Genomic DNA, 18,589 nt, shown 5'->3' with positions numbered 1-18,589 from the left:
GGATAGACATAACCCACTAGGTTTAATCAAATAATTTTGATATCCATTATCAAGTTATCACAACATTATTTTCTCTCTGTGTATTAGCCCCGCGGAACCATGTGGAGCCATGTGGAACCCCAAAACGGTCGCATCATGCCGTAAGTGCAGTAAAAATTCAATTTTGACAAAATGTTGAAAAACACACTCAAAGTCTTAAAAAAAAAATTGGGTGGGAAGTTGGGCCTCTTGAAAATCACTTGGGCGTTGAGTGTTGGGGGGGCGTGGCACGTGAACGGAACCGATTGTGGTGAAGAGGCCGCGGGGCGTTGGAAAATGACTGACAATAAAATGTTGACGCAGCCAAAGAGCATTATGGATACAGGGTGCTCGAAGGCGATTGGATTAAGTCGATAAGTCCCCGAGTGGGGCTTTCAATAAACCCCACGCCGCCCATGGGTAACACAATAACACTTCGGTACCTGCCGGTCCCTGCTTTATTAAAGCCAGGCGTTCTTATACAGCCTAAGCTGATTGATGTCGAGGGTTTTCAATTCACACATCTGCATAAAATAAATCCTAATGTGTGCGGCTGCCGATGTTGGTTTTCAGCTTATGGGAAAAGAGTGACAGAACAGTTTCCTTTCACAGATTTATGCAGGAAAATTTATTAACTGCAAGTCATTGATTATAATATGTCATTTGATGTGTTTTCAAGTTTTTTTTTACTCTTGTTATTACAACGTTTAATTAGAAGTATCATTATTAATCAAAACCTTTGTTAAAAAAGTTTTTTGAAGTATTACAATTATTCACGTTCTATTCAATGAACTGGTAAGACGCATTTATTCTTATCAAATATGTCTAGCTTGCTATAAATTATAAAGAAAAGGAAGTATATTCAACAATTCATACTCAGAGATAATTCTGACGTTCTCATCTGAGTTAAAAATGTTCTTTGAAATAGAACGACATTCTAAAGTTGAACATTTTTTATTTTCCTCGAATCAAGTTGAAATGGCGGTATTTATGTACATTGTATATCTCAACAAATAAACTATTTTTTTCTATTTTCTCTTCTCACCATTTCGTTCTAGTATTGAGAACGTTGATAAGAAAATGTACTTACACGCTTTTTAAGAACGAATGTTCTCAATTCAAGAACAATGCTCTTGGATTTTTATCTCTGTGTATTATTCATGTTATCCTAAGGCGGCTGTGACTAAACGACTTTCAGTCGACGTCAAAGGTGATTCATTGTACTCCCATTGTTCAAAAACCCTAGAATTAAATAGTTAGGAAAACCATGTCCCAGGCAAGTCAGCAACCTTGTGACATGCAGTCCCTGCGATGTCTGCACTGCATGAAAGTGATCCGCTGCTCCCGCTACGATACCAGCGAACTGGTGCGCCACATCGAGAAGGATCACCCGGAGATCTATGCGGTGACCAGCGATAAGATCAAGAATCTGCACAAGCTGGCCGCGGATCATGGTATCAGCGAAGAGCGTCTCTCGAAGATCAGCAAGATGACGGGTCTCTCGGAGTCACAGATGGCGGAGGAGGCGGAAAAGTGTAAGTCTTAAGCTATAGAGGGTTTAAAATTTGAAAAATTTGAATATATCTAATGGACAGACATGGCCAAGAAGAAAAGTTCCACTCGAAGTGGTGGTTCCGGGGCTGGAGAGCCGGTGGCCTGCAGTGGAGCCTCCTCGAAGACGGAGAAGCCCAGCTGCCCATGTCCATGTCCACGTCCTGTGGACAAGGCTACCTCCCATCGAAGGAGCTCCTATCGGGCCTCCATCGAGCGCTGGGCTCCAGCGGAGGGTCGCATCTTCTGCCCCTGCTGCGCCTGCAGCAAGCGTCCGTTGATCAAGGCCGCCTCGGAGATCGTGGACAACGGATGCTGCGCCGCCTGGGTGGTCTCCTGCTGGCCCCTGTGCTTTCTGCCCTGCCTGATGTCCTCGGACAACAAGGTAAGATCTATCTATCTGGAATGAAATGTTAATAATAATATTATAAATGTAGGAGTACCTCTACTGCTCCAACTGCCGCACCTTCCTCGGCATCTACGATCGCGAAAACAGCTGTGTGCAGCCCAGCAAGGAGTTCGTGTCCTGCAGCAAGTCGGCCACGCCCCCGCCCAAGTCGCCCCTCCAACGGCCTCCCGAAAAGTCTTAAAAGGACTTTTAGTGGGCTTTGTATTGTTAGTTATTAAATTGTTTGTGAATGTGTTTAAACACCCAAGCCCCTTTTCCCCATATCTTTTGTCCTGTAACAAAATTTTAGTCGCAATAACGTTTAATAGAAAACGTTTATAATACATTAGCAATTTTTTAAAACCGAGCTACATTTTGTGTTTGTTTTGAAATTGTTTCAGTTTTAAAGACATATTTAGATTTGGTTTTATAAATCTATTGACTTTTTAATTTGATTGTAGGGGACTTTTGATTAAATTTGTCGGTCATAAAATGGTCCTGATTCCATGTTCATGTCTTGAACTGGGAAGATTCATAAACTTAGGCGGGAAAAAATATTCATGAAGGATAGGAGCTACATTTTGTGTTTGTTTTGATTCTGTTACAGTTTTAAAGACAAACAGATTTAGATTTGGATTTATAATTTCTATTGACTTTTTAATTTGTCTGTCATAAAATGGTCTTGTTTCCATTTTCATGATTTGAACTGGAAAGATTCATAAAGTTCGGCGGCAAAAAATATTCATGAAGGATATTCATGTACAATTTTCCGATACATGTAAAAAGAATGTATGTCAAGGAGCTGGAAAATAGCTAAATAGCTAGTGAAGTGTCGGGAAAAAATACACTTTTAGTATATTTGGTATTATTGAGCATTCACGGTAAGGTCCTACTGTTTCTCACGCTGGAAGTTTGATTCGGGTTTTTTATGATGGATTTGTCGCCAAACAATCAGATCGAGGACAGAAAACCCATCCTAACCGCCGACGGCCTGGTGCAGACTTCCAACTCCCCCTTCGAGCCCACCATATCGCAGGAGACCCAGACATCCAACGGAATCGGCGGCCAGTTGACCGTGGACCAGTTGGACATCGAGATTCTGCCGATAATCTACGACATTGTGCGCTGGTGGGTTGGCAAAACGCTTTTTTGGGGCTAATGAACCTCTGCGGATAATGCCGAGAAATCAAAAAATAGCCACAATGCGTCAGCAAATGCGCACTTAAAACGCGATCTTATATAACCAGGTGTCTTTGTGCTTTTCAGCGTGGAAAAGGATCCTCTCGAGAACGCCGTGAAGCTCCGTGAGTCCCAGGATTGCAATCACAAGGTGGGTCTCTATATGCACAGAGCTCCTAAGATTTTAACCTATCACCTTCCTTGCAGATCTTTGAGCTGCAGAAACGCTTCGAGTCCGCCCGCGAGCAAATCCGCCAGCTACCCGGCATCGATTTCAACAAGGAGGAGCAGCAACAGCGATTGGAGCTACTGCGAAATCAGCTTAAGCTCAAGCAGCAGCTGATACGCAAGTACAAGGACACAGAGTTCTAGGCAGGATCCAGGAGCCAGAGGACCCGGCAAGATGGTGCTGCGACTGCTGATGCGCTACCTGGCCAACAACGAGCAGCTCATCCAACGCATGGCGGATAGCTACCCCATGAGACGGGCTGCCCAGATGGTCGTTTCCCTCATGTACCGCACCAAGAGCTTGGCCAGGGAGCAGGGACTGCACGAGATGACGCCAGAGCGCTTCAAGTGGGTGTCCAAATGTATCAACGAGATTATTGAGCTAACGAATTCTTGTCAATTCTTGCAGGTCCTTCGTCAACATGTTCAAGAATAATGTAAGACAAGAACTGGAGGGAGTCAAGAAGGAGCTCAACAACAAGAAAAAGAACTAGGAATCAGTTAGTAACTTGGTCAACTACAGCAATTGTATATACGCGGCAAGATAAATTTTAGTCAACTTTAGTAAACACAGATGAATAAACATTAAAGTCAGAACATTAAACTCCATCTCCAAGAACTTTTTTGAAGGCGGCGAGTAGGCGACGTCCAGGAGATTAAAAGGTAAACTAAAAATCAACATTGTAGTGAAGAAAATTGCTTTTATTAAGTTGATTGAGAAACTAGATAGGTCATTATTCAATTTCCGCACAAGTGATCTTTAATCTAGTTAACAAAAGAAGAGGAATTCAGATTGTCATTCTGAAACATTAGTTTTACAGAATCAAAAAATAACCGAAATGTATGCATTCACAACGCTTTAAACTTTATAAGTAATCATTTTTTCTTTCGTGCCGATGAATATTTTAAATCAATTTAAATGTACATTGAAATTTTTGGTCCTAACTTAAAACACATCTGCAACGTCTTGTCACTTGAGTTCTTAAAGATATAATAGAAAATTACATGTGGCCTTGGAATACCAGTTTTGGTTAAAAGTATAATAGAAAATAAGAACATTAAGGGTCGATAAATCCACGTTTATTTAGTGAAAAGACAACTAAAATAAAATTCATGTTGCTGTGACATTTTTAGTCTTAAGCCTAGAGAACAAAAAGAATATCGAATTCGGTTTGGCATTTCGCACAGTGTACAATGGACGAGAAGGGGACACGGAACAGTTTATTGAGGCAAACGCCCCTTCAGATCAGAAGTCCGGACTGGAGAGTAAGAAAATAGATTTCAAAAATACTTTAGCTTACAAAACTAGAAAGAACAAAATTTACTCTGTGAGACCCGTCGACCCAACTTCAGCGGAGGACGACGAGGAAATCTCGCCGAGCGGCAGGCCCAAAGCGGCCGAGCCGTTGGATTGGCCTGCTCCACCGCCAGACGGAGTTGGCCGATTATTTCGTTTCCGCTTGCCGCCCCGCCGACTGCCGTCCTCGCGCTTGTCGCCGTTCTGCTTCTCATCGCCGGCATCCTTGCTGCATCCCGCTCCCGAGGAGCTGCCCTGGCCCTGCTGGCGGTGCTGGTTGTTGCTGCCATTGCTGCCGCCGTTCTGCGAACGTGACTGCATCTTGGCGGGCTTGGGGCGATACGGGGAGGCGGCAGCATTCGGCAGCGGGCGCAGGATGTTGCCCACCGCCTTGGTGCGTCCCTCGCGGAAGACCAGCCGCTGACCGGCGCGTATGTATTCCGGCTGCTTGATGAAACGGAACTTCACATGTGCCTTGTCGCCCGTTCGCAGGCAATCGCGCGACATGTGTATGATTGAGGCCGTCTGGCGGATGCTGCCGCAATGCACCATGGCCTGGTAGCGTGCCGATATCGTTGTGGGGTGATGCAGCACTAGGATCTCACCCTCGAACTCCCAGCAGGCCTGCGGCTTGAGATCTTGCGACACCATCACCATGCCCTTGCGCAGATAGGCCCGCTTGATTTTCTTTAGCGCAAAACTTGCCGTTTGGCCACAGCGCACGCGTGCCACGTTCATCCGCTTGCGATGGATGCTCTTGATGGTGATTGGCACGAATCCACCCACTGCGTCTGGGCCCAGCATCAGACCGTCGTTTAGCCGGATGGTGCCCTGGAGGCAGGTGCCGGAGACCACAGTGCCAACACCCGGCACCGAATATACATCGTCTATCTGAAACTCGGCAGGCAGACTCTCGGAGCCGGCCATGCGCGTGCTTAACAGGTTAAGGAACATCTTGAGCAGCTCCAGATTATCACCGGTCACATTCGACACTTGGAAGATGGGGCACAAACGCTCGCTAACGAAATTCGTGGCGCTTAGAACGACATCGTCGTGCGAGCGCACTACTACCGGCACCTTCCGGCAGCCCTGCGATTTGAGCATCTTGAACAGCAGCTTCATGTTCTCCTGCAGGACATTGGCCGGGCACATGTCAATCTTGGTGACCACCACGAAGACGGGCACGGCAAGGGCTAGAGCCAGACCCAGATGCTCCTTGGTCATGCCGATGATGCCAGCATTGGCGCCAATCTGGGAAGAATAAATCAAGAGTTAATACCCGATAAGATTGCTGAAGAGATGTACTCACCATCAGCATACCAAAGTCGGGAGCATGTCCTGTCATCCCAAAGACCGTAGTTTTCAGGTAACGCTCGTGCCCAGCCAGATCGATGAAGGTGATCACCTTGGCCGAGTTCTCGCAGATCTTTACCCAATCCAGGTGACCATGGTCCGGCTTGTTAACCACATTGCCCACTCCATCGAAACCGAGAATGTCGTTGCCCACGGAGCTGGTGCGCCCACTCTCGATTTCGTGCTTGTGACGGAATAGTCGCTGCCGCGCATGGCCCCTACCATTGTCCAGCTCCCCGTGGGTGAGAACGCCCAGCAGCGTGGATTTGCCAGCATCCACATTGCCCACAACGGCCACCCTGGTGAATGGGAAAACGGTTAGATCACCTCTTTAGAAATATTACCATTTTAACTCACCTTATCTCCATAAAGTCGGTCGTCTCGATATGCTTTCGGATGAGGAACTGCGCCGATTGGCCCTTCTCTGCCCGCCGCTCACGCAGCTTGACCACATCCGCATCTATATTGGCCGCCAGAAGATGAAGCGTGGCCACAGAGGCCTCGAACTGCTCCGGATTCAGGCCATTGTCGCTGCCATCTGTTATGAAAATGGGCATACAATTAGTACAGATTTCGGTGAGGGTGAAAATATATTTAAACTTTAAGTTGTATTTTTTAAAGGGTTTTTAAAACTCAATTTATATTTTAACTTTGTCCCAATTAATATATCATGACAGCCTGATTGATTCATTGTCTGGTTATTAACTTCTTTCAAAAAATTACGAAATCCAATGGCGTGAATCACTATTAGGAATGATGAGGGTACAACAATATTCTGGAAACCTCAATACTTTATACCAACTTTAATAAGTACACCCAGTCATCTTTTGGAAGAACTCACCCTCGCCCACGCCAATCTCGTAGATGGTCTCCCCGCAGTTGTCGGCTATGCGGTCCTGGAGCCTCTTCTGCAGCAGCTCCATCTGCTCGTCGGTGGGCTGGACCAGGACATCCTTGCCCCTTATGCTGGAGTAGTCCACGCTCATGGCGGCCATCTGCTGCGGCAGGCCATCCACGTTGAAGATGTTACTCCGGGCCGTCTTGATGCCCACGCCCACTCCCACGGCCACGCCCCCTGCCCCGCCATTTGGGGCGCTCTGTACGTTATTCATAGTGCTGGTGATTATCGGTTGCCTCACTGTATCCTTGGAATCATTGGAATCTGTGTGTGAGTGTGCAGGTTGATGGTGATGCTTGGTGTTTGATGAGTTCTGCAAGGATCAGAGAGGAAGTGCATCCGGTTAGAAGGTGGTGTTGCTTGGAGACCGGAGGCAATCCCCACCTATCCCACGCCCATTGGACTGAGTTGTGCTTTCGTCTTATGCCATGTGTTTGCTGCTTGCATTGCGATGGTGAAATAAAATTGAAGAAGCCAGCGACGCCGCTTTTATAGCAGACCATGAGGATGATGAAATCCGAAGCTTCGCATGATGCAATATTCGTTCTACTTGGGTTCTCCAAAGAGAGGGGTGAAAGAAGAGAGAGCAGGAAGAGAGTTTCCCGGGGGAAACCCCCGCATTCTTCAAACATTTTGTTAGAAAGTGAAATTACTGCTATCGCGTTTGTTCTATTTAACCCTAGTTATAATTTTTGGCAATTTGGATCCTAGATTTTTAAATAATTTTAAGGATGAACAAGTAAGGAAAGTAGAATCTACGCATGATGCAATATTAGCATAATATTGTGCACTCCAAAGAGAGGCTTAAAAGATAACAGAAGAGAGCTCAAAAAGAGTGTACATATAAGAAATATCCGCATTTCGTTTCAAAGTGAAATGACTATTATTAGGGTAATAAAATATTACTAAGATATATATGTATGCACATATTTGATAAGCCCATTGTTCCACTTCATTTTGGCATTACAAATGTATTGATATCAACTTGTACTTGTTTATAATAATAAAACACCAGTAGTATAATCCATTTCCAAGAAAGTAAAGACTTGCGTCTCTGAATCCCCAAGTTTATTCACAATCTCTATGAAAGACCCGAAGCCACAACAAACAGGTCCATCATGGGTTAAGAACAGCTGATGGCCGATTTGTATTTGTTTATATAATAACGCTTTGTTGACGTACACAAAGCGCAGATAAATAGCAACAAATGGCATTAGTTAGTACGCATTTTTCGCCGTTTATTTATAGGCGGCAAACAAAGAGCGCAGGTAATCTGTATATATGTATGTTTGTGTGCGCCAAACATATGTACCATGTACTTGCGTACAAACATACATACATTTATATTTTGGCAAACCAAAACAAACACAAAATTTGCATATTATGCGCCAATTTTCTGGTTTTGCTGGAGCGGCGGGAGGTGAGGGAAAGTTTGGTAGTGGCCATTGAGTAACCATATAAACAGTAAATCAGCTGAATTGACCATTGTAGTTGTATGTTGAACTTGGGCAATTAAAAGTGAAAGGACACTGGGGAACGGGGGAAAACAAACAAGGATCTTCGCCACGCCACTTACAGTTCATATAGCCTTTTGTGCTCCTCCTGTCCGCCGGGTGTCTGCCTCTATTGGTTATAGTTTTTAAAGCGAATTGTACATAATTTGTTTAGCTTTTCCTGTAAAATTGTTTTCCGTGTCCCGAAGCCACGTACCGCACGGCGTTACCAGATCGATTGAATATCGGATGTACCTGATGCGGCCTATCGATATCAGTCTCTTATTAAAAACTAATTGGAATAATGGTAATATCAACATAACACGAAACTGGGTTGAAAGTTGTTATATTCTGCAATAATTGCAATTGTTTTCTTTGGCAGAGCAGCTTGTTAAGCTTTTTTAAAGGAAGAGTACCCCCAATGCTACAGTTCCTAGCATATATATCGATAACTGTCGATGCTCCACAACACTAAAACACCTGCCATCTCTAGCGCAAAAAGGTAAACAAACCCAAAACAAGAAATTCGTGATGGAAAAAGCCACAAGCTTTAGATGTCCCAGCCAAGTTGCTCCCATGATAATTCTGAGTATTCTAATGGCTCCTATTCTAATGGCGTCTTAATGATTAAACCATCTTCTGTACCATTCAAGGGGGAGGCGATGGAAACGGTGGAGTTAGCAAAAATAATCTCTTTGATGGAGTGGAGTTCCTGCAGCACAGTAAACTTTTCAAAAGGTTGAGATGCCAGGTGCCATCCATGTCTCTTACGCTACGTAGCAAAGGGAGGCCTCCAATGGGACTTGATTTTTTCATACCCATTGAGTGACCCTACGCTGGAGCAGTTTCAGGCCTACTTTGGCTGTAGAGGTTGGCTAAGTGCCTCACCATTGGATCACGCTGACGAGCTCCTCGGAGAGTAAATCCGCTTCCAGCTTTTCCTACCAATCTAGGTGTTTGTCGTAAGCTCTACAAGTTGGTACCTAACAGATGGTGGTGTTTTGCCTTGTCGGATGCCAGGTATCAAATCCTACAGCTAGGAGGTGCCAGTCTGAAGGTGATGAGGATCACCTTCAAAGTTCAGCTACCGAAAAAGAAGTGTACCCATGCAGTCGTAGTTGCGAATTGGGAATCGTCTGCCGGTATCCGCATTACTGTTGCTCCTTGCGATACCCGCCAATCAATTTCAGGGATGTCAATCCATCTACATGAAAGTCGAAGTCCTACTGGTCATCATGGAGCACGAATATGAATGCTCTGAATAAGCACCTGCATTAAGAGAAACCAAAGAATGTGGAAAGCACAGTCACTCAAGCAGGTGCGACTTCACTTCCGCCGACTAAGGCCCTTAAGAAAGCTTCTACTGATGCCTAGAGAAGGTGGAGTATCAACAGAGGCAGAGAAAGAGTCAACTACAGCGGCTGAGCGAGGTGGGTGCAGGCAGAGGCGCTGTAAAAAACTTTTTGGGGGGATTAGAATTGATGCCAAATAGCTTTTCTAAGTTAAGTTATAAAAAAGATTTACAATAATAAAAAAAAAATGTGGGTACCGTCCTATATCCCTCACACCTTCTGAAAGATAAAGTTTCACTAAACTATCGGGTGTTACAATTGTATGTAGTGTTTTAGGAAATTCAGTCAAAATAAACATTTCAAATATTAAACCTAGAACCCTTTTCGAATACAAACATTTGTAATAGTAGCCAATTCATTAGCAATCGATAGTAATCGATTCCTTGGCGCCAACCGAGTTGCGAAATTAAACCTCGCCATATAAACAGGAAATAGCCTGTTTTGCATTGGTTTCAGGTCCCATTCAAGAGTATAAAGGCAGCGGGACTGGCATTCTATTCAAACAATATTTGCTCGTCGCGCGATAAGCATCAAAATCTAGAAAAGCCACAGCGGCACAGTGATAGTGTGAAATTAAGCAAACAAAGTCTTGAAAAGTAAACAAATTTGGCTCCAGTGACAGTGAATATTTAAACTACCTAATTACAACCAGTAAGTGTCAATTTTGATCATATTATTTGCTTTAGATTATAAATAAAATTGGGGAATAGGAGCACAAAACATACTAAATATGTTAGTAAAAAACTAAAGTTACTAAAACTTAAATTAAACTTTTATGTTAACTCATTGGGATTTATTCAATTGCTGTATATTCCTGTATTAATTAGTTGTGCAACCAACAATTGCGAGTAAGGCTGTTACAGTATTCTATTAAACCAAAATCAGGCAGGGAATCAGTCATAATAGCTTTCGTTTAGTCTGGCGATTATATTACTGCAAGATTACAATTATTAGCTCCCCATAAAAATAGTGAAAAGAATATAGTCCTGGGAATCACTTAAACCAGTGGGAACCACAATTGACTTAGGGGAGGTACAAAAGAGGTCAGGGATCGAGGGGGATTCAAAATATTCCATTGGTAAATAAGACCTTAGCAAAGAACAAAAAACAAACCAACAGAACTTGTCTCGTCATTTCTATGGCACAGATTGAAGAATCCTCAGAAGACTAGAATGTTTATAAACACTCCGATCGATGGTACCTTTGAACTAAGCATGATAATGCCAATTCGCTGATAAGGAGCAAATCCACTTTTTCGAAACCGACTCGAACCGGTTTGTCCGTCCGCCTGAGCCTGGCATCGCGGCTGGTCGTCGTCAAAACAAGAGTATTCAAACTGAACCATGTGCTATATGCATCTATATAAATTACCATATTCGACCTTAATCACTGATAACGCTGGCTCCGATGTCCGTTATACCAGTTCGAGATGATCAGGGTGCAGATGGACGAACCGGTTTCAGCCGGTTGATCCCATCGAAACAGGGTTTTCAATTAAAGATCTTACAAATTGTTTACCCCGCGCCGTGTCTCATTTGGTTTTTATTGGGTCAAAGGGTCACCTAGGGCTAGCTCGTGCTGCAGGGCTAATGGGTGTTGTTATCACTCCTCCCCTCCGATCCCATCATCCTGCCTGGTGTTACGGTCCGATTTTCGAGGATGATTCATCCGCTGGTGGCGGTGCTCCTTCCAGTTCTTGCGGTGCACCTTCTTTCGCTGGGCATTCCTGTAGGTGTGGAAGTGTAGGTCACCTTTCCCCTGTGAGTAGTCATGTGTTCTCCAAAGAAATTCTATTTATAGCTGACAAAAGGGGTTAATAATCTTGCTAAGATTACCCTCAGCTCGTTTGGTCCCATGAAGGTCTTATCGCACTTAGGTTCCCGATGCGGGTGTAGGTGATGGTGCTCCTGCAGACTGTTCTAGATCTTCAGGAAGAGCACGATTGACAGTATGCTGCTTTGTTATGTGGTGAGTCAAATGGTTGGTAGCATAAAATCCCGCAGGTCTAGCTTTATAGCTGCCTGCGGCGTGCCCTTGTGTTCCTCTATCAGCCTGGCCAAGGCTTTGCTTCCTCTGATCGATTGTTCACAGACATCACAGCATAAAAATTCTAATGAACCAGCCGGTCACGCTGCTTCATTGTATACTAGGTGGAAAATATCAAGAGTATCCACGGATTGTTGGCTTCGCCTGGGATTTTTTAAAGTCCTCTTGCTCCTTTTCCATCTCTTCGTTACCGCTGATGTAGTTTCTGGGCAAGATATCATGCTCCTCCTTATCCTCAGGCACAGCAGAAATTAATAAGACTACTAAGGGGAACTCGATTTCAATATAGTTGAGGTTTCTTTGCTTAGGTACCATCTTCAATTCCTCGCTAGCACCCTTTAAGACCGACATATGGGTAAGTCCTATTAGGCTCATTGCTTGCTCGTTCTTCAGCAAGGGTTCCTTGTAAATGATGGCATCCACTTCTGGTGCATGTCTCTCCTTTGGAACCTTTTGCTCCAGCGGGCTTCATCCACACTCAGATAGATGAGGAAACGCAGCAGATCCACCTAGAAGACGACGCCCACATAGTCGTAGGACCGAGATCTTGAATTAAGAAATCCTAGTTAATATTAAACCCAAAATGTCTAGTTTTGTTTACCTGAATCCAAAAGTGTTTCTCCACGATGCAACCAACGTAAGCCTCAGTGAACATTTCCGAGGCAAATTATATATGCAGTTTGCATCATTACCAGTCTTAGAGCACAGAACACAAGGCATTTGCATTTAAACTAAGTCAGTAAATGCATAAAATAGTTTCGAATGAACTATAAACAATTACAAGTAAGCACAGCTGATTGTTGTCACAACTAACTGTTATCGATAACAGACCGCGAATAATAGGACCATAGTTTTGTGGTTTAAAAATCCCATACTTGCTGTTACATCCTTTTTTTGTTTTTAGTAGCATTTCAAAATTTATTAAACACTGATAAAAATTAAGAAATAAAAAAGGTGGCTTAATTTAAAATTTTCATAAAACACAAACAATTAAGTTTAAAATCAGGTGCAGCATAGATGCGCAGTTTTATGAAAATACGCATTTTTTGGCATTCACGCAAAGGTCATACTGACTCCTCAAATTTTTGCGACTTTGGGATTAATTTATTTTAATTTAAGCTTTAATTCGGCTTAATTTGTTAATACGTTGTTTACGAAATGGCCACGCAGTTGGGCGAAAGCTCCGAGACGAGCCGCAGCCGTTTACCTTGCCCGCGATGTGTAAGTGCGATTTGGCTGGCTTATCGGGACGCACATTTCTTCACCTGAGTTTAGACACAATAAACAAAAGCAGACGTTTTAACAACCATCTTATCTCCGTTCTGCTTGCCTATTTACAGCCGACTTAATCTCGTCGAGAAACCCGGAGAGCACGGATATGGATGGACAGGCGAACCGCGTTGTCCCCGATGGCGGCTATGGATGGGTTGTTGTGGCCGCCGTGGCCTTGATCAATGTAAGAATACTACCTAACCCTATATTAAAACACTTACTCATAAATACCCTCCCACAGATGACCAACCAATCCATTCTTTCGGTTTTTGGCCAGCTCTTTGCGGGCGAGCTGCAGGGAGACACCTTCACGGCGGCCCTGATCACCAATCTAAACAGTTTGGCCCTCAACTTTTCCGGCCTCTTCATTGGACCCGCCATCAAGAGCTTTAAGCCTAGAAATGTGGCCGCCACAGGCTGTGTCCTTGTCTCCTTGGGTCTGACTCTTTGCGCCTTTGCCACCCAGAGCTGGCACTTCATTGTGGGCTACAGCTTGTTCGTGGGCTTTGGATTGGGCCTCATCTCGCCCTCCACGTTCATGGCCATCAATTCCTACTTCAGCAGCAAGCGCGGACGGGCTGTGGGTGTCTCACTAGCAGGTGCTGGCATGGGACAGGTGCTTATCCCTCATCTGGTGCGTTATTTCCTGGAGAACCATGGCTTTCGCTATGCAGTCCTGGCCATGTCCTGCCTATCGCTACTTGGAGTAAGTGTGGAGTACTAGTTCATCTGAAACCATTGCTAATAGCACCAATTACTTTACAGCTCATTGGTGCCGTCTTCTTGAAACCCCTTAATCCGCCTGCCAAGCACAACAATCGCAGACACATTCGACTGCTGGCCGAGGGAGATGTCGACAAGACTCAATCTAGTCCCCTGCAAGTTGTGATTGTTTCTTCCAACCAAAGCAAGAGCGAGGTTAGCCCACCGAAAGCAGATACTCTGTGCAGCCGAATGGCACAGCGTTTGGTGCAGGCCATGGATCTGGAGCTGCTCAAGGATCTGGTGTTCTGGAGCATCATTGTGGGCATGGCCCTAGTCTACACGGCCACCATTAACTTCACCATGATCTTCCCGGGCTTTCTTGGACAAACAGCCAAACTGAACAGCCAGTTGGTGGCCTTCTGCATGTCCGTGGTGGCAGGAGCCGATATTGTGTGCCGCCTGCTACTGCCCATTATCACGGATCACCTGAGAATCCCCTACCGTGTCGTATTCCTGATCGGCATCGCTGGACTTTTCGTCGCCCGTTGTGTGCTGGCCGAGAGTCAATCGCTCCCGGTGATCATCTCCATGTCGGTGCTAACGGGCATGATGAAGTCAGCCACCGTGATTAACAACAATCTCACCATATCGGCGCATTGTCGCTCAGACAAACTGGCCGGCGGACTGGGACTGAGCATGATGTCCAAGGGTCTTATTGTCATCACAGTGGGTCAGCTGCTGGGATGGGTGCGAGACTACGCAGATTCCTACATCATCTGCCTGTACGTTCAGGGAGCGATACTGCTGCTGGTGGTTTTGGTTTGGACGCCGGAGATCTTCTACCGCCACCGCAGGCAGCGACGTGCCACCAAGTCCATTGAGACGCAATCTATGGACGCACCCGAAGAGGTGACCAAGCTCAATTCGTAAATAGCTGTCGTCACTGGTCTGGATAGTATTTTTAAGTGAGGAAGTTCGGTATTGACTGTCATGTGATAGGCGGCAGAATGTGTTCCTGGAGGGAAGCTTCTGGCCTCGCCGCAGTAGTTATCTGGGTTGTGACCAAGGACCAGTGCCAGGAACAGCACTATTTGTATGACTATGCATTTTAGGCTTAGGTTTTCGATTATTTATTACCATTTAGCCCGTAGAGACTTAACTTTTTGTACTGCCATAAGAGCCAAAATAAAAATTAAACAAGTATCCGTATTACAAAAACCAAGTTTATTTGAATGAGGCGAGTTTTCAACTCCACCGCCGATCGATCTTATTGGGGTACGTTTAATATTTATGCTGAGGAGGCAAAGCTGGGAGTGCTGGAGACGGCAGATGCGCCCGATTCTGTGTTGTAGAAGATGCGGCGCTCGATGCCATCCTTGGTGATGATGCCAATGCGCACCACACCGCCGGAGCTGCCGTCATGGTAAATGGCGTGCTGGACAGCTGTGGGGAGAGATTGGAATAGGATAAGTATGTGGGCAATGAAAGGTAGTATGATTTGATTTTCTCGATGGATTTTGCACCCACCCTTCTTGACAAACGCGACGCACTCCTCCAGCTGCATGTTGGGGCGGTAGTGCTCCCTTACAAATCCGTAGATGAAGCTGGAGCCGGAACCGCCGATGGTGCAGGACTCGCGGGTGAGCATGCCGCCCAAGGGGATGCTGTACACCTGCCCTCCGCGCTGTGCATCCCAGCCAGCCACAATAATGCCGGCGAGCAGGGACTCGCGGTAGCTGTAGCAATAGTTGCGGAACTCTGAGGCAGCCTCGAAGACCAGGGCCTCCTTGTTGGTCTGGTTCTCGTGGTAGTTCAGCGAGTAGGCCACAATGTCGGCGATAGCCTGGGTGTCGGCGGCGGAACCACTGCGGCAGCAGTAAACCTTATCCGTGATGCGGGTCAGCTTGTCGGTGACCCTGTTGGCCACATAGGCGCCCGAGCTGGTGCGGGAATCGGCCCCAATGACCACTCCGCCGTCGAATTCCACGGCCATGATGGTGGTCTGCAAAGCAGGAGGAGATTGGACTTAAAGTAAGCTTCTCCAAGGTCTACATTCAGCATACTTACACCAGTGCTGACCGGCGTGTCGGTAAAATCAAAGTCTGGAAGCATTTTGAGCCTTAGATTTGTCACAAATCAATTTACAATTGCTGTTTATTGAGTTGAAAAGCCGCACGAAATGACTGGCTTGTTTTTGACAGTGTTACAAGTCATGGAATTTTCTAGTGTTGGAAAATGCTCCAATCGAACTATCGATAAAAGGAACTTCCAGTAGCCCTGGTTTATAAATTACTATCGCCATTGCACATGTTGAGTTTGTTTTGATATATGTTTTAAGCATTTAATTAATTAAACTAAGTTTAAAATGGCCTATGTTGCACTGAGCGAGGCTGAGAAAACCTATATACTACACGGCGTGGAGGTGAGCTATTTGGAAAGTTTTAATTGTACTTGAAATAACATCCTTTTCAGGACGACTTTCGCTGCGATGGACGTTCTCGCCGGGATTACCGGCCCATGGAGCTGGAGACCGGACTGGTGAGCAATGCTAGTGGCTCCGCCCGCCTGCGGCTGGCCAACACAGACATCCTGGTGGGCGTGAAAACCGAGATCGATGTGCCAAATCCTCTCACGCCTGAATTTGGCAAACTGGAGTTCTTTGTGGATTGGTAAGGGAGCAAGTGAATCTAAGCAAATGTAAGATAACCACTAGATGCCTTTCAGTTCCGCCAATGCCACGCCAGAGTTTGAGGGTCGCGGAGGCTCGGATCTGGCCCAGGAACTGGTGTTGTCCCTACAGAACGCCTACGAATCGCCGCTGGCCTTTGACTACCGCACCTTGTGCCTCATTCCGGGTCAGCAGTGCTGGAAGCTTTACATAGACATCTTGGTGAGGCTATACACCGTCTTAGTTTCTCCATGTTACAGTATCTGTTCTTGAAGATTCTGGAGTGCGGCGGCAATCTTCATGACGCCGTTTCCTTGGCCGCCAAAGCAGCCTTGTTCAACACCAAGTTGCCCAGGGTGACGGCCACGCTTTTGGATGCCGGCATTACAGACCTCATCATATCCGACAATCCATACGACTGCACCCGCATCGGCATTGAGACTGTTCCGCTTTTGGTCACCGTTTGCAAGATCGGCGACTACAGCCTTGTGGATCCTTCGGCGGAGGAGGAGGTCTGCAGCACAGTCAGCGTAGTGGTTTCCGTTTCCATGCGCAATTGCGAACCATACCTTTCGGGTACCCATTTAACGGGCGGTGGGGCCATGCACCGCGACACCATGCGCAACTGCCTCCAGCTGGGCCTGTCCATAGGCGAGCACCTGGATAAACTGCTAATCAAAATGCTGAAGCAAGAGCAGGAGCGCGTTGGTCCCAAGCGACCGCAGATTGTTGGATTTCTCAAATAAAGCGGCTTTGGCTTATAATGAAAATTTACTATTTACTCGAAATGACTCTGACTTTGAGCTCGTTGGCTCTCAACAGGCTTATGGCTAAAAGCAATCTGGCGGCCAGCTTCTACTCCTTGCGCTTCTTGGTCTGCCTGACAGCTGGAGCTGGCTTCTTCTCCTTGGGTTCGGGCTGTTTGCCCGTCAGCAGGGAAGTCAGCATTTCGCTGATCTCGGGCATATCGTTGCCCATCTGTGAAGTAGGAAATGGTCCTTATTATAGGGCATATCTATACAAGATTCATGATTTTCACCTTGGGGAACTGCAGGTTGTCTATCTCCTTCTTGGTCTCGGGATCGTTGATCATCTTGGGCAGCACCAGCATGAGAAGCAGGGGCAGCACCATCATCAGGACCATGGGACTGAACAGGAAGTCGGTGATCTGCGATTCAAAATTGGTTTTAGTTGGGTTTAGAATACCAAGATTTGAGGACTGAACCAACCTTCCACTGCTCCCTGGTCTGGAAGTACTTGAAGGGCATCAATGGCTTCACGCGCAGTGGATAAGGCACCTGCATGATTTGCGCCGGCTGGACAAAGTTCACTTTGCGGGCGCGGAACTTTCCCTTGGGATTGATCTCGACGCGCACCTGGTAGAGGGTTTTTAAGTGTTAGGGCTGACCTTTTCTAGAAAGGATTTAGTACACTCACCGGCTCATAGAACACATCTGGGTGGTGGACATCCAGGATGTAGCTGCCGGAGGGCACTCCGCTGATCATGAACTGGCCATCCTCGCGGACGAATCCCTTGAACTCGCCGTCGTTGATGGAGAGGGTGACCTCGGTCTGCCACTTGGGGGCATCCTTGTTCACCGGAGCACTTCGTCCTCCTTGGGCGGGTGGGAAAATGGAGTCGGGCGGGGAGACGCGTCCCTCGATTGTGTACAGGCCGGAGACCTCGTCCACCAGTTCATCCTGGCCAATGACAACTTCGCAGCTGGCCAGGGCGAGGAGCGCCGTGAAAATAAGTAACTTAAAGAACATTATTCGCCTGCAATTCTTTTTTCCCCAAATTTTCCAATTGTCAGCCGATAATGTGACCGTCCGTGGGATGGCGAAAAATCCCATGGCAGGGCTGGACAATTTACAAAATTTTAAAATTTTAAATTTAACATCTAGGCGGTAAATTCAAATTTGGAATAAAAAGGTTTCTTTAGACATTATCTTGTAAAACTGATAATTTGCCCTTGAGGTGATTTTTCGCACGCGTTCAAAAACATAAATATATATCAAAATAAGTTAATATAGTAGCCCCGTAGATCGAAGTCATTTTTCATTTCAAAGATCTTACAACTCTCGGACAGATACAACATACAATTTCCGGAATAATAACAACTAAACTTTAATAGAATAAA

The 18,589-nt window shown here is 45.8% G+C and overlaps 8 protein-coding genes and 1 long non-coding RNA gene across 13 annotated transcripts; 5 read left to right on the top strand and 4 right to left on the bottom strand.

Annotated features, from left to right (window-relative positions):
* Nucleotides 1-1,216: 1,216 nt before the first annotated feature.
* On the top strand, nucleotides 1,217-2,325 carry LOC119551017. Its single transcript, XM_037860071.1, has 3 exons — nucleotides 1,217-1,553; nucleotides 1,614-1,954; nucleotides 2,007-2,325. The coding sequence occupies exons 1-3, from the start codon at nucleotides 1,286-1,288 to the stop codon at nucleotides 2,157-2,159; spliced, it is 762 nt and encodes a 253-aa protein (XP_037715999.1). The 5' UTR covers nucleotides 1,217-1,285; the 3' UTR covers nucleotides 2,160-2,325.
* Nucleotides 2,326-2,857: 532 nt separating this feature from the next.
* LOC119550063 (mediator of RNA polymerase II transcription subunit 9) lies at nucleotides 2,858-3,545 on the top strand. Its single transcript, XM_037858526.1, has 3 exons — nucleotides 2,858-3,085; nucleotides 3,224-3,287; nucleotides 3,344-3,545. The coding sequence occupies exons 1-3, from the start codon at nucleotides 2,886-2,888 to the stop codon at nucleotides 3,506-3,508; spliced, it is 429 nt and encodes a 142-aa protein (XP_037714454.1). The 5' UTR covers nucleotides 2,858-2,885; the 3' UTR covers nucleotides 3,509-3,545.
* On the top strand, nucleotides 3,508-3,973 carry LOC119550064 (protein NCBP2AS2 homolog). The gene is made up of 2 exons (XM_037858527.1): nucleotides 3,508-3,712; nucleotides 3,774-3,973. The coding sequence occupies exons 1-2, from the start codon at nucleotides 3,540-3,542 to the stop codon at nucleotides 3,856-3,858; spliced, it is 258 nt and encodes an 85-aa protein (XP_037714455.1). The 5' UTR covers nucleotides 3,508-3,539; the 3' UTR covers nucleotides 3,859-3,973.
* A 449-nt stretch (nucleotides 3,974-4,422) lies between these two features.
* On the bottom strand, nucleotides 4,423-8,633 carry LOC119550062 (GTP-binding protein 1). 2 transcript variants are annotated; one of them, XM_037858524.1, is made up of 6 exons: nucleotides 8,489-8,633; nucleotides 6,856-7,225; nucleotides 6,372-6,552; nucleotides 5,971-6,313; nucleotides 4,690-5,912; nucleotides 4,423-4,623 (listed from the first exon to the last, which is right to left on the bottom strand). In XM_037858524.1, the coding sequence occupies exons 2-6, from the start codon at nucleotides 7,124-7,126 to the stop codon at nucleotides 4,611-4,613; spliced, it is 2,031 nt and encodes a 676-aa protein (XP_037714452.1). In that variant the 5' UTR covers nucleotides 7,127-7,225; nucleotides 8,489-8,633; the 3' UTR covers nucleotides 4,423-4,610. The 2 variants fall into 2 exon arrangements, with proteins under 2 accessions (XP_037714452.1, XP_037714453.1); XM_037858525.1 differs by lacking the exon at nucleotides 8,489-8,633 and adding an exon at nucleotides 7,297-7,453.
* Nucleotides 8,634-10,224: 1,591 nt separating this feature from the next.
* Nucleotides 10,225-14,998, top strand: LOC119550862 (monocarboxylate transporter 12). 2 transcript variants are annotated; one of them, XM_037859840.1, is made up of 4 exons: nucleotides 10,225-10,408; nucleotides 13,144-13,259; nucleotides 13,317-13,781; nucleotides 13,841-14,998. In XM_037859840.1, the coding sequence occupies exons 2-4, from the start codon at nucleotides 13,182-13,184 to the stop codon at nucleotides 14,708-14,710; spliced, it is 1,413 nt and encodes a 470-aa protein (XP_037715768.1). In that variant the 5' UTR covers nucleotides 10,225-10,408; nucleotides 13,144-13,181; the 3' UTR covers nucleotides 14,711-14,998. The 2 variants fall into 2 exon arrangements, with proteins under 2 accessions (XP_037715768.1, XP_037715767.1); XM_037859839.1 differs by lacking the exon at nucleotides 10,225-10,408 and adding an exon at nucleotides 12,853-13,024.
* Nucleotides 11,268-12,600, bottom strand: LOC119550864. 3 transcript variants are annotated; one of them, XR_005219503.1, is made up of 3 exons: nucleotides 12,405-12,600; nucleotides 11,593-12,349; nucleotides 11,268-11,534 (listed from the first exon to the last, which is right to left on the bottom strand). It is a non-coding gene; the product is annotated as an uncharacterized LOC119550864 (long non-coding RNA). The 3 variants fall into 3 exon arrangements; XR_005219502.1 differs by having other exon boundaries at nucleotides 11,268-12,349; XR_005219504.1 differs by having other exon boundaries at nucleotides 11,268-12,312.
* On the bottom strand, nucleotides 14,988-15,985 carry LOC119550863 (proteasome subunit beta type-6). Its single transcript, XM_037859842.1, has 3 exons — nucleotides 15,848-15,985; nucleotides 15,308-15,782; nucleotides 14,988-15,223 (listed from the first exon to the last, which is right to left on the bottom strand). The coding sequence occupies exons 1-3, from the start codon at nucleotides 15,890-15,892 to the stop codon at nucleotides 15,069-15,071; spliced, it is 675 nt and encodes a 224-aa protein (XP_037715770.1). The 5' UTR covers nucleotides 15,893-15,985; the 3' UTR covers nucleotides 14,988-15,068.
* Nucleotides 15,986-16,065: 80 nt separating this feature from the next.
* Nucleotides 16,066-17,229, top strand: LOC119551842 (exosome complex exonuclease RRP42). The gene is made up of 4 exons (XM_037861415.1): nucleotides 16,066-16,202; nucleotides 16,253-16,449; nucleotides 16,505-16,670; nucleotides 16,724-17,229. Exons 1-4 carry the CDS (start codon nucleotides 16,146-16,148, stop codon nucleotides 17,192-17,194), a joined length of 891 nt encoding a protein of 296 aa, XP_037717343.1. The 5' UTR covers nucleotides 16,066-16,145; the 3' UTR covers nucleotides 17,195-17,229.
* LOC119551843 (ER membrane protein complex subunit 7 homolog) lies at nucleotides 17,201-18,282 on the bottom strand. Its single transcript, XM_037861416.1, has 4 exons — nucleotides 17,886-18,282; nucleotides 17,678-17,824; nucleotides 17,488-17,616; nucleotides 17,201-17,426 (listed from the first exon to the last, which is right to left on the bottom strand). Exons 1-4 carry the CDS (start codon nucleotides 18,216-18,218, stop codon nucleotides 17,304-17,306), a joined length of 732 nt encoding a protein of 243 aa, XP_037717344.1. The 5' UTR covers nucleotides 18,219-18,282; the 3' UTR covers nucleotides 17,201-17,303.
* Between the last annotated feature and the right edge of the window lie 307 nt (nucleotides 18,283-18,589).

The sequence above is a fragment of the Drosophila subpulchrella genome, chromosome 2R (assembly GCF_014743375.2).
Source record: "Drosophila subpulchrella strain 33 F10 #4 breed RU33 chromosome 2R, RU_Dsub_v1.1 Primary Assembly, whole genome shotgun sequence".
Taxonomy (NCBI): Eukaryota; Metazoa; Arthropoda; class Insecta; order Diptera; family Drosophilidae; genus Drosophila; species Drosophila subpulchrella.
Note: the sequence above shows the minus strand (reverse complement) of the source record. Positions and strands in the feature narration are given on the sequence as shown.

Coding starts and splice junctions, on each gene's coding strand:
- LOC119551017 (XM_037860071.1), top strand. CDS start 1,286: ATGTCCCAGGCAAGTCAGCAACCTTGTGACATGCAGTCCCTGCGATGT. Junction 1,554..1,613: donor GGCGGAGGAGGCGGAAAAGT/GTAAGTCTTAAG, acceptor TCTAATGGACAG/ACATGGCCAAGAAGAAAAGT. Junction 1,955..2,006: donor TGATGTCCTCGGACAACAAG/GTAAGATCTATC, acceptor TTATAAATGTAG/GAGTACCTCTACTGCTCCAA.
- LOC119550063 (XM_037858526.1), top strand. CDS start 2,886: ATGATGGATTTGTCGCCAAACAATCAGATCGAGGACAGAAAACCCATC. Junction 3,086..3,223: donor ATCTACGACATTGTGCGCTG/GTGGGTTGGCAA, acceptor TGTGCTTTTCAG/CGTGGAAAAGGATCCTCTCG. Junction 3,288..3,343: donor CCCAGGATTGCAATCACAAG/GTGGGTCTCTAT, acceptor CCTTCCTTGCAG/ATCTTTGAGCTGCAGAAACG.
- LOC119550064 (XM_037858527.1), top strand. CDS start 3,540: ATGGTGCTGCGACTGCTGATGCGCTACCTGGCCAACAACGAGCAGCTC. Junction 3,713..3,773: donor ATGACGCCAGAGCGCTTCAA/GTGGGTGTCCAA, acceptor CAATTCTTGCAG/GTCCTTCGTCAACATGTTCA.
- LOC119550062 (XM_037858524.1), bottom strand. CDS start 7,126: ATGAATAACGTACAGAGCGCCCCAAATGGCGGGGCAGGGGGCGTGGCC. Junction 6,314..6,371: donor ACCGACTTTATGGAGATAAG/GTGAGTTAAAAT, acceptor CCCATTCACCAG/GGTGGCCGTTGTGGGCAATG. Junction 5,913..5,970: donor CCGACTTTGGTATGCTGATG/GTGAGTACATCT, acceptor TATTCTTCCCAG/ATTGGCGCCAATGCTGGCAT.
- LOC119550862 (XM_037859839.1), top strand. Junction 13,260..13,316: donor CCGCCGTGGCCTTGATCAAT/GTAAGAATACTA, acceptor ACCCTCCCACAG/ATGACCAACCAATCCATTCT. Junction 13,782..13,840: donor CCTGCCTATCGCTACTTGGA/GTAAGTGTGGAG, acceptor ATTACTTTACAG/CTCATTGGTGCCGTCTTCTT.
- LOC119550863 (XM_037859842.1), bottom strand. CDS start 15,892: ATGCTTCCAGACTTTGATTTTACCGACACGCCGGTCAGCACTGGT. Junction 15,783..15,847: donor ACACGCCGGTCAGCACTGGT/GTAAGTATGCTG, acceptor CCTGCTTTGCAG/ACCACCATCATGGCCGTGGA. Junction 15,224..15,307: donor CGTCGCGTTTGTCAAGAAGG/GTGGGTGCAAAA, acceptor CTCTCCCCACAG/CTGTCCAGCACGCCATTTAC.
- LOC119551842 (XM_037861415.1), top strand. CDS start 16,146: ATGGCCTATGTTGCACTGAGCGAGGCTGAGAAAACCTATATACTACAC. Junction 16,203..16,252: donor ATATACTACACGGCGTGGAG/GTGAGCTATTTG, acceptor CATCCTTTTCAG/GACGACTTTCGCTGCGATGG. Junction 16,450..16,504: donor CTGGAGTTCTTTGTGGATTG/GTAAGGGAGCAA, acceptor GATGCCTTTCAG/TTCCGCCAATGCCACGCCAG.
- LOC119551843 (XM_037861416.1), bottom strand. CDS start 18,218: ATGTTCTTTAAGTTACTTATTTTCACGGCGCTCCTCGCCCTGGCCAGC. Junction 17,617..17,677: donor AGACCAGGGAGCAGTGGAAG/GTTGGTTCAGTC, acceptor TTTGAATCGCAG/ATCACCGACTTCCTGTTCAG. Junction 17,427..17,487: donor ACAACCTGCAGTTCCCCAAG/GTGAAAATCATG, acceptor CCTACTTCACAG/ATGGGCAACGATATGCCCGA.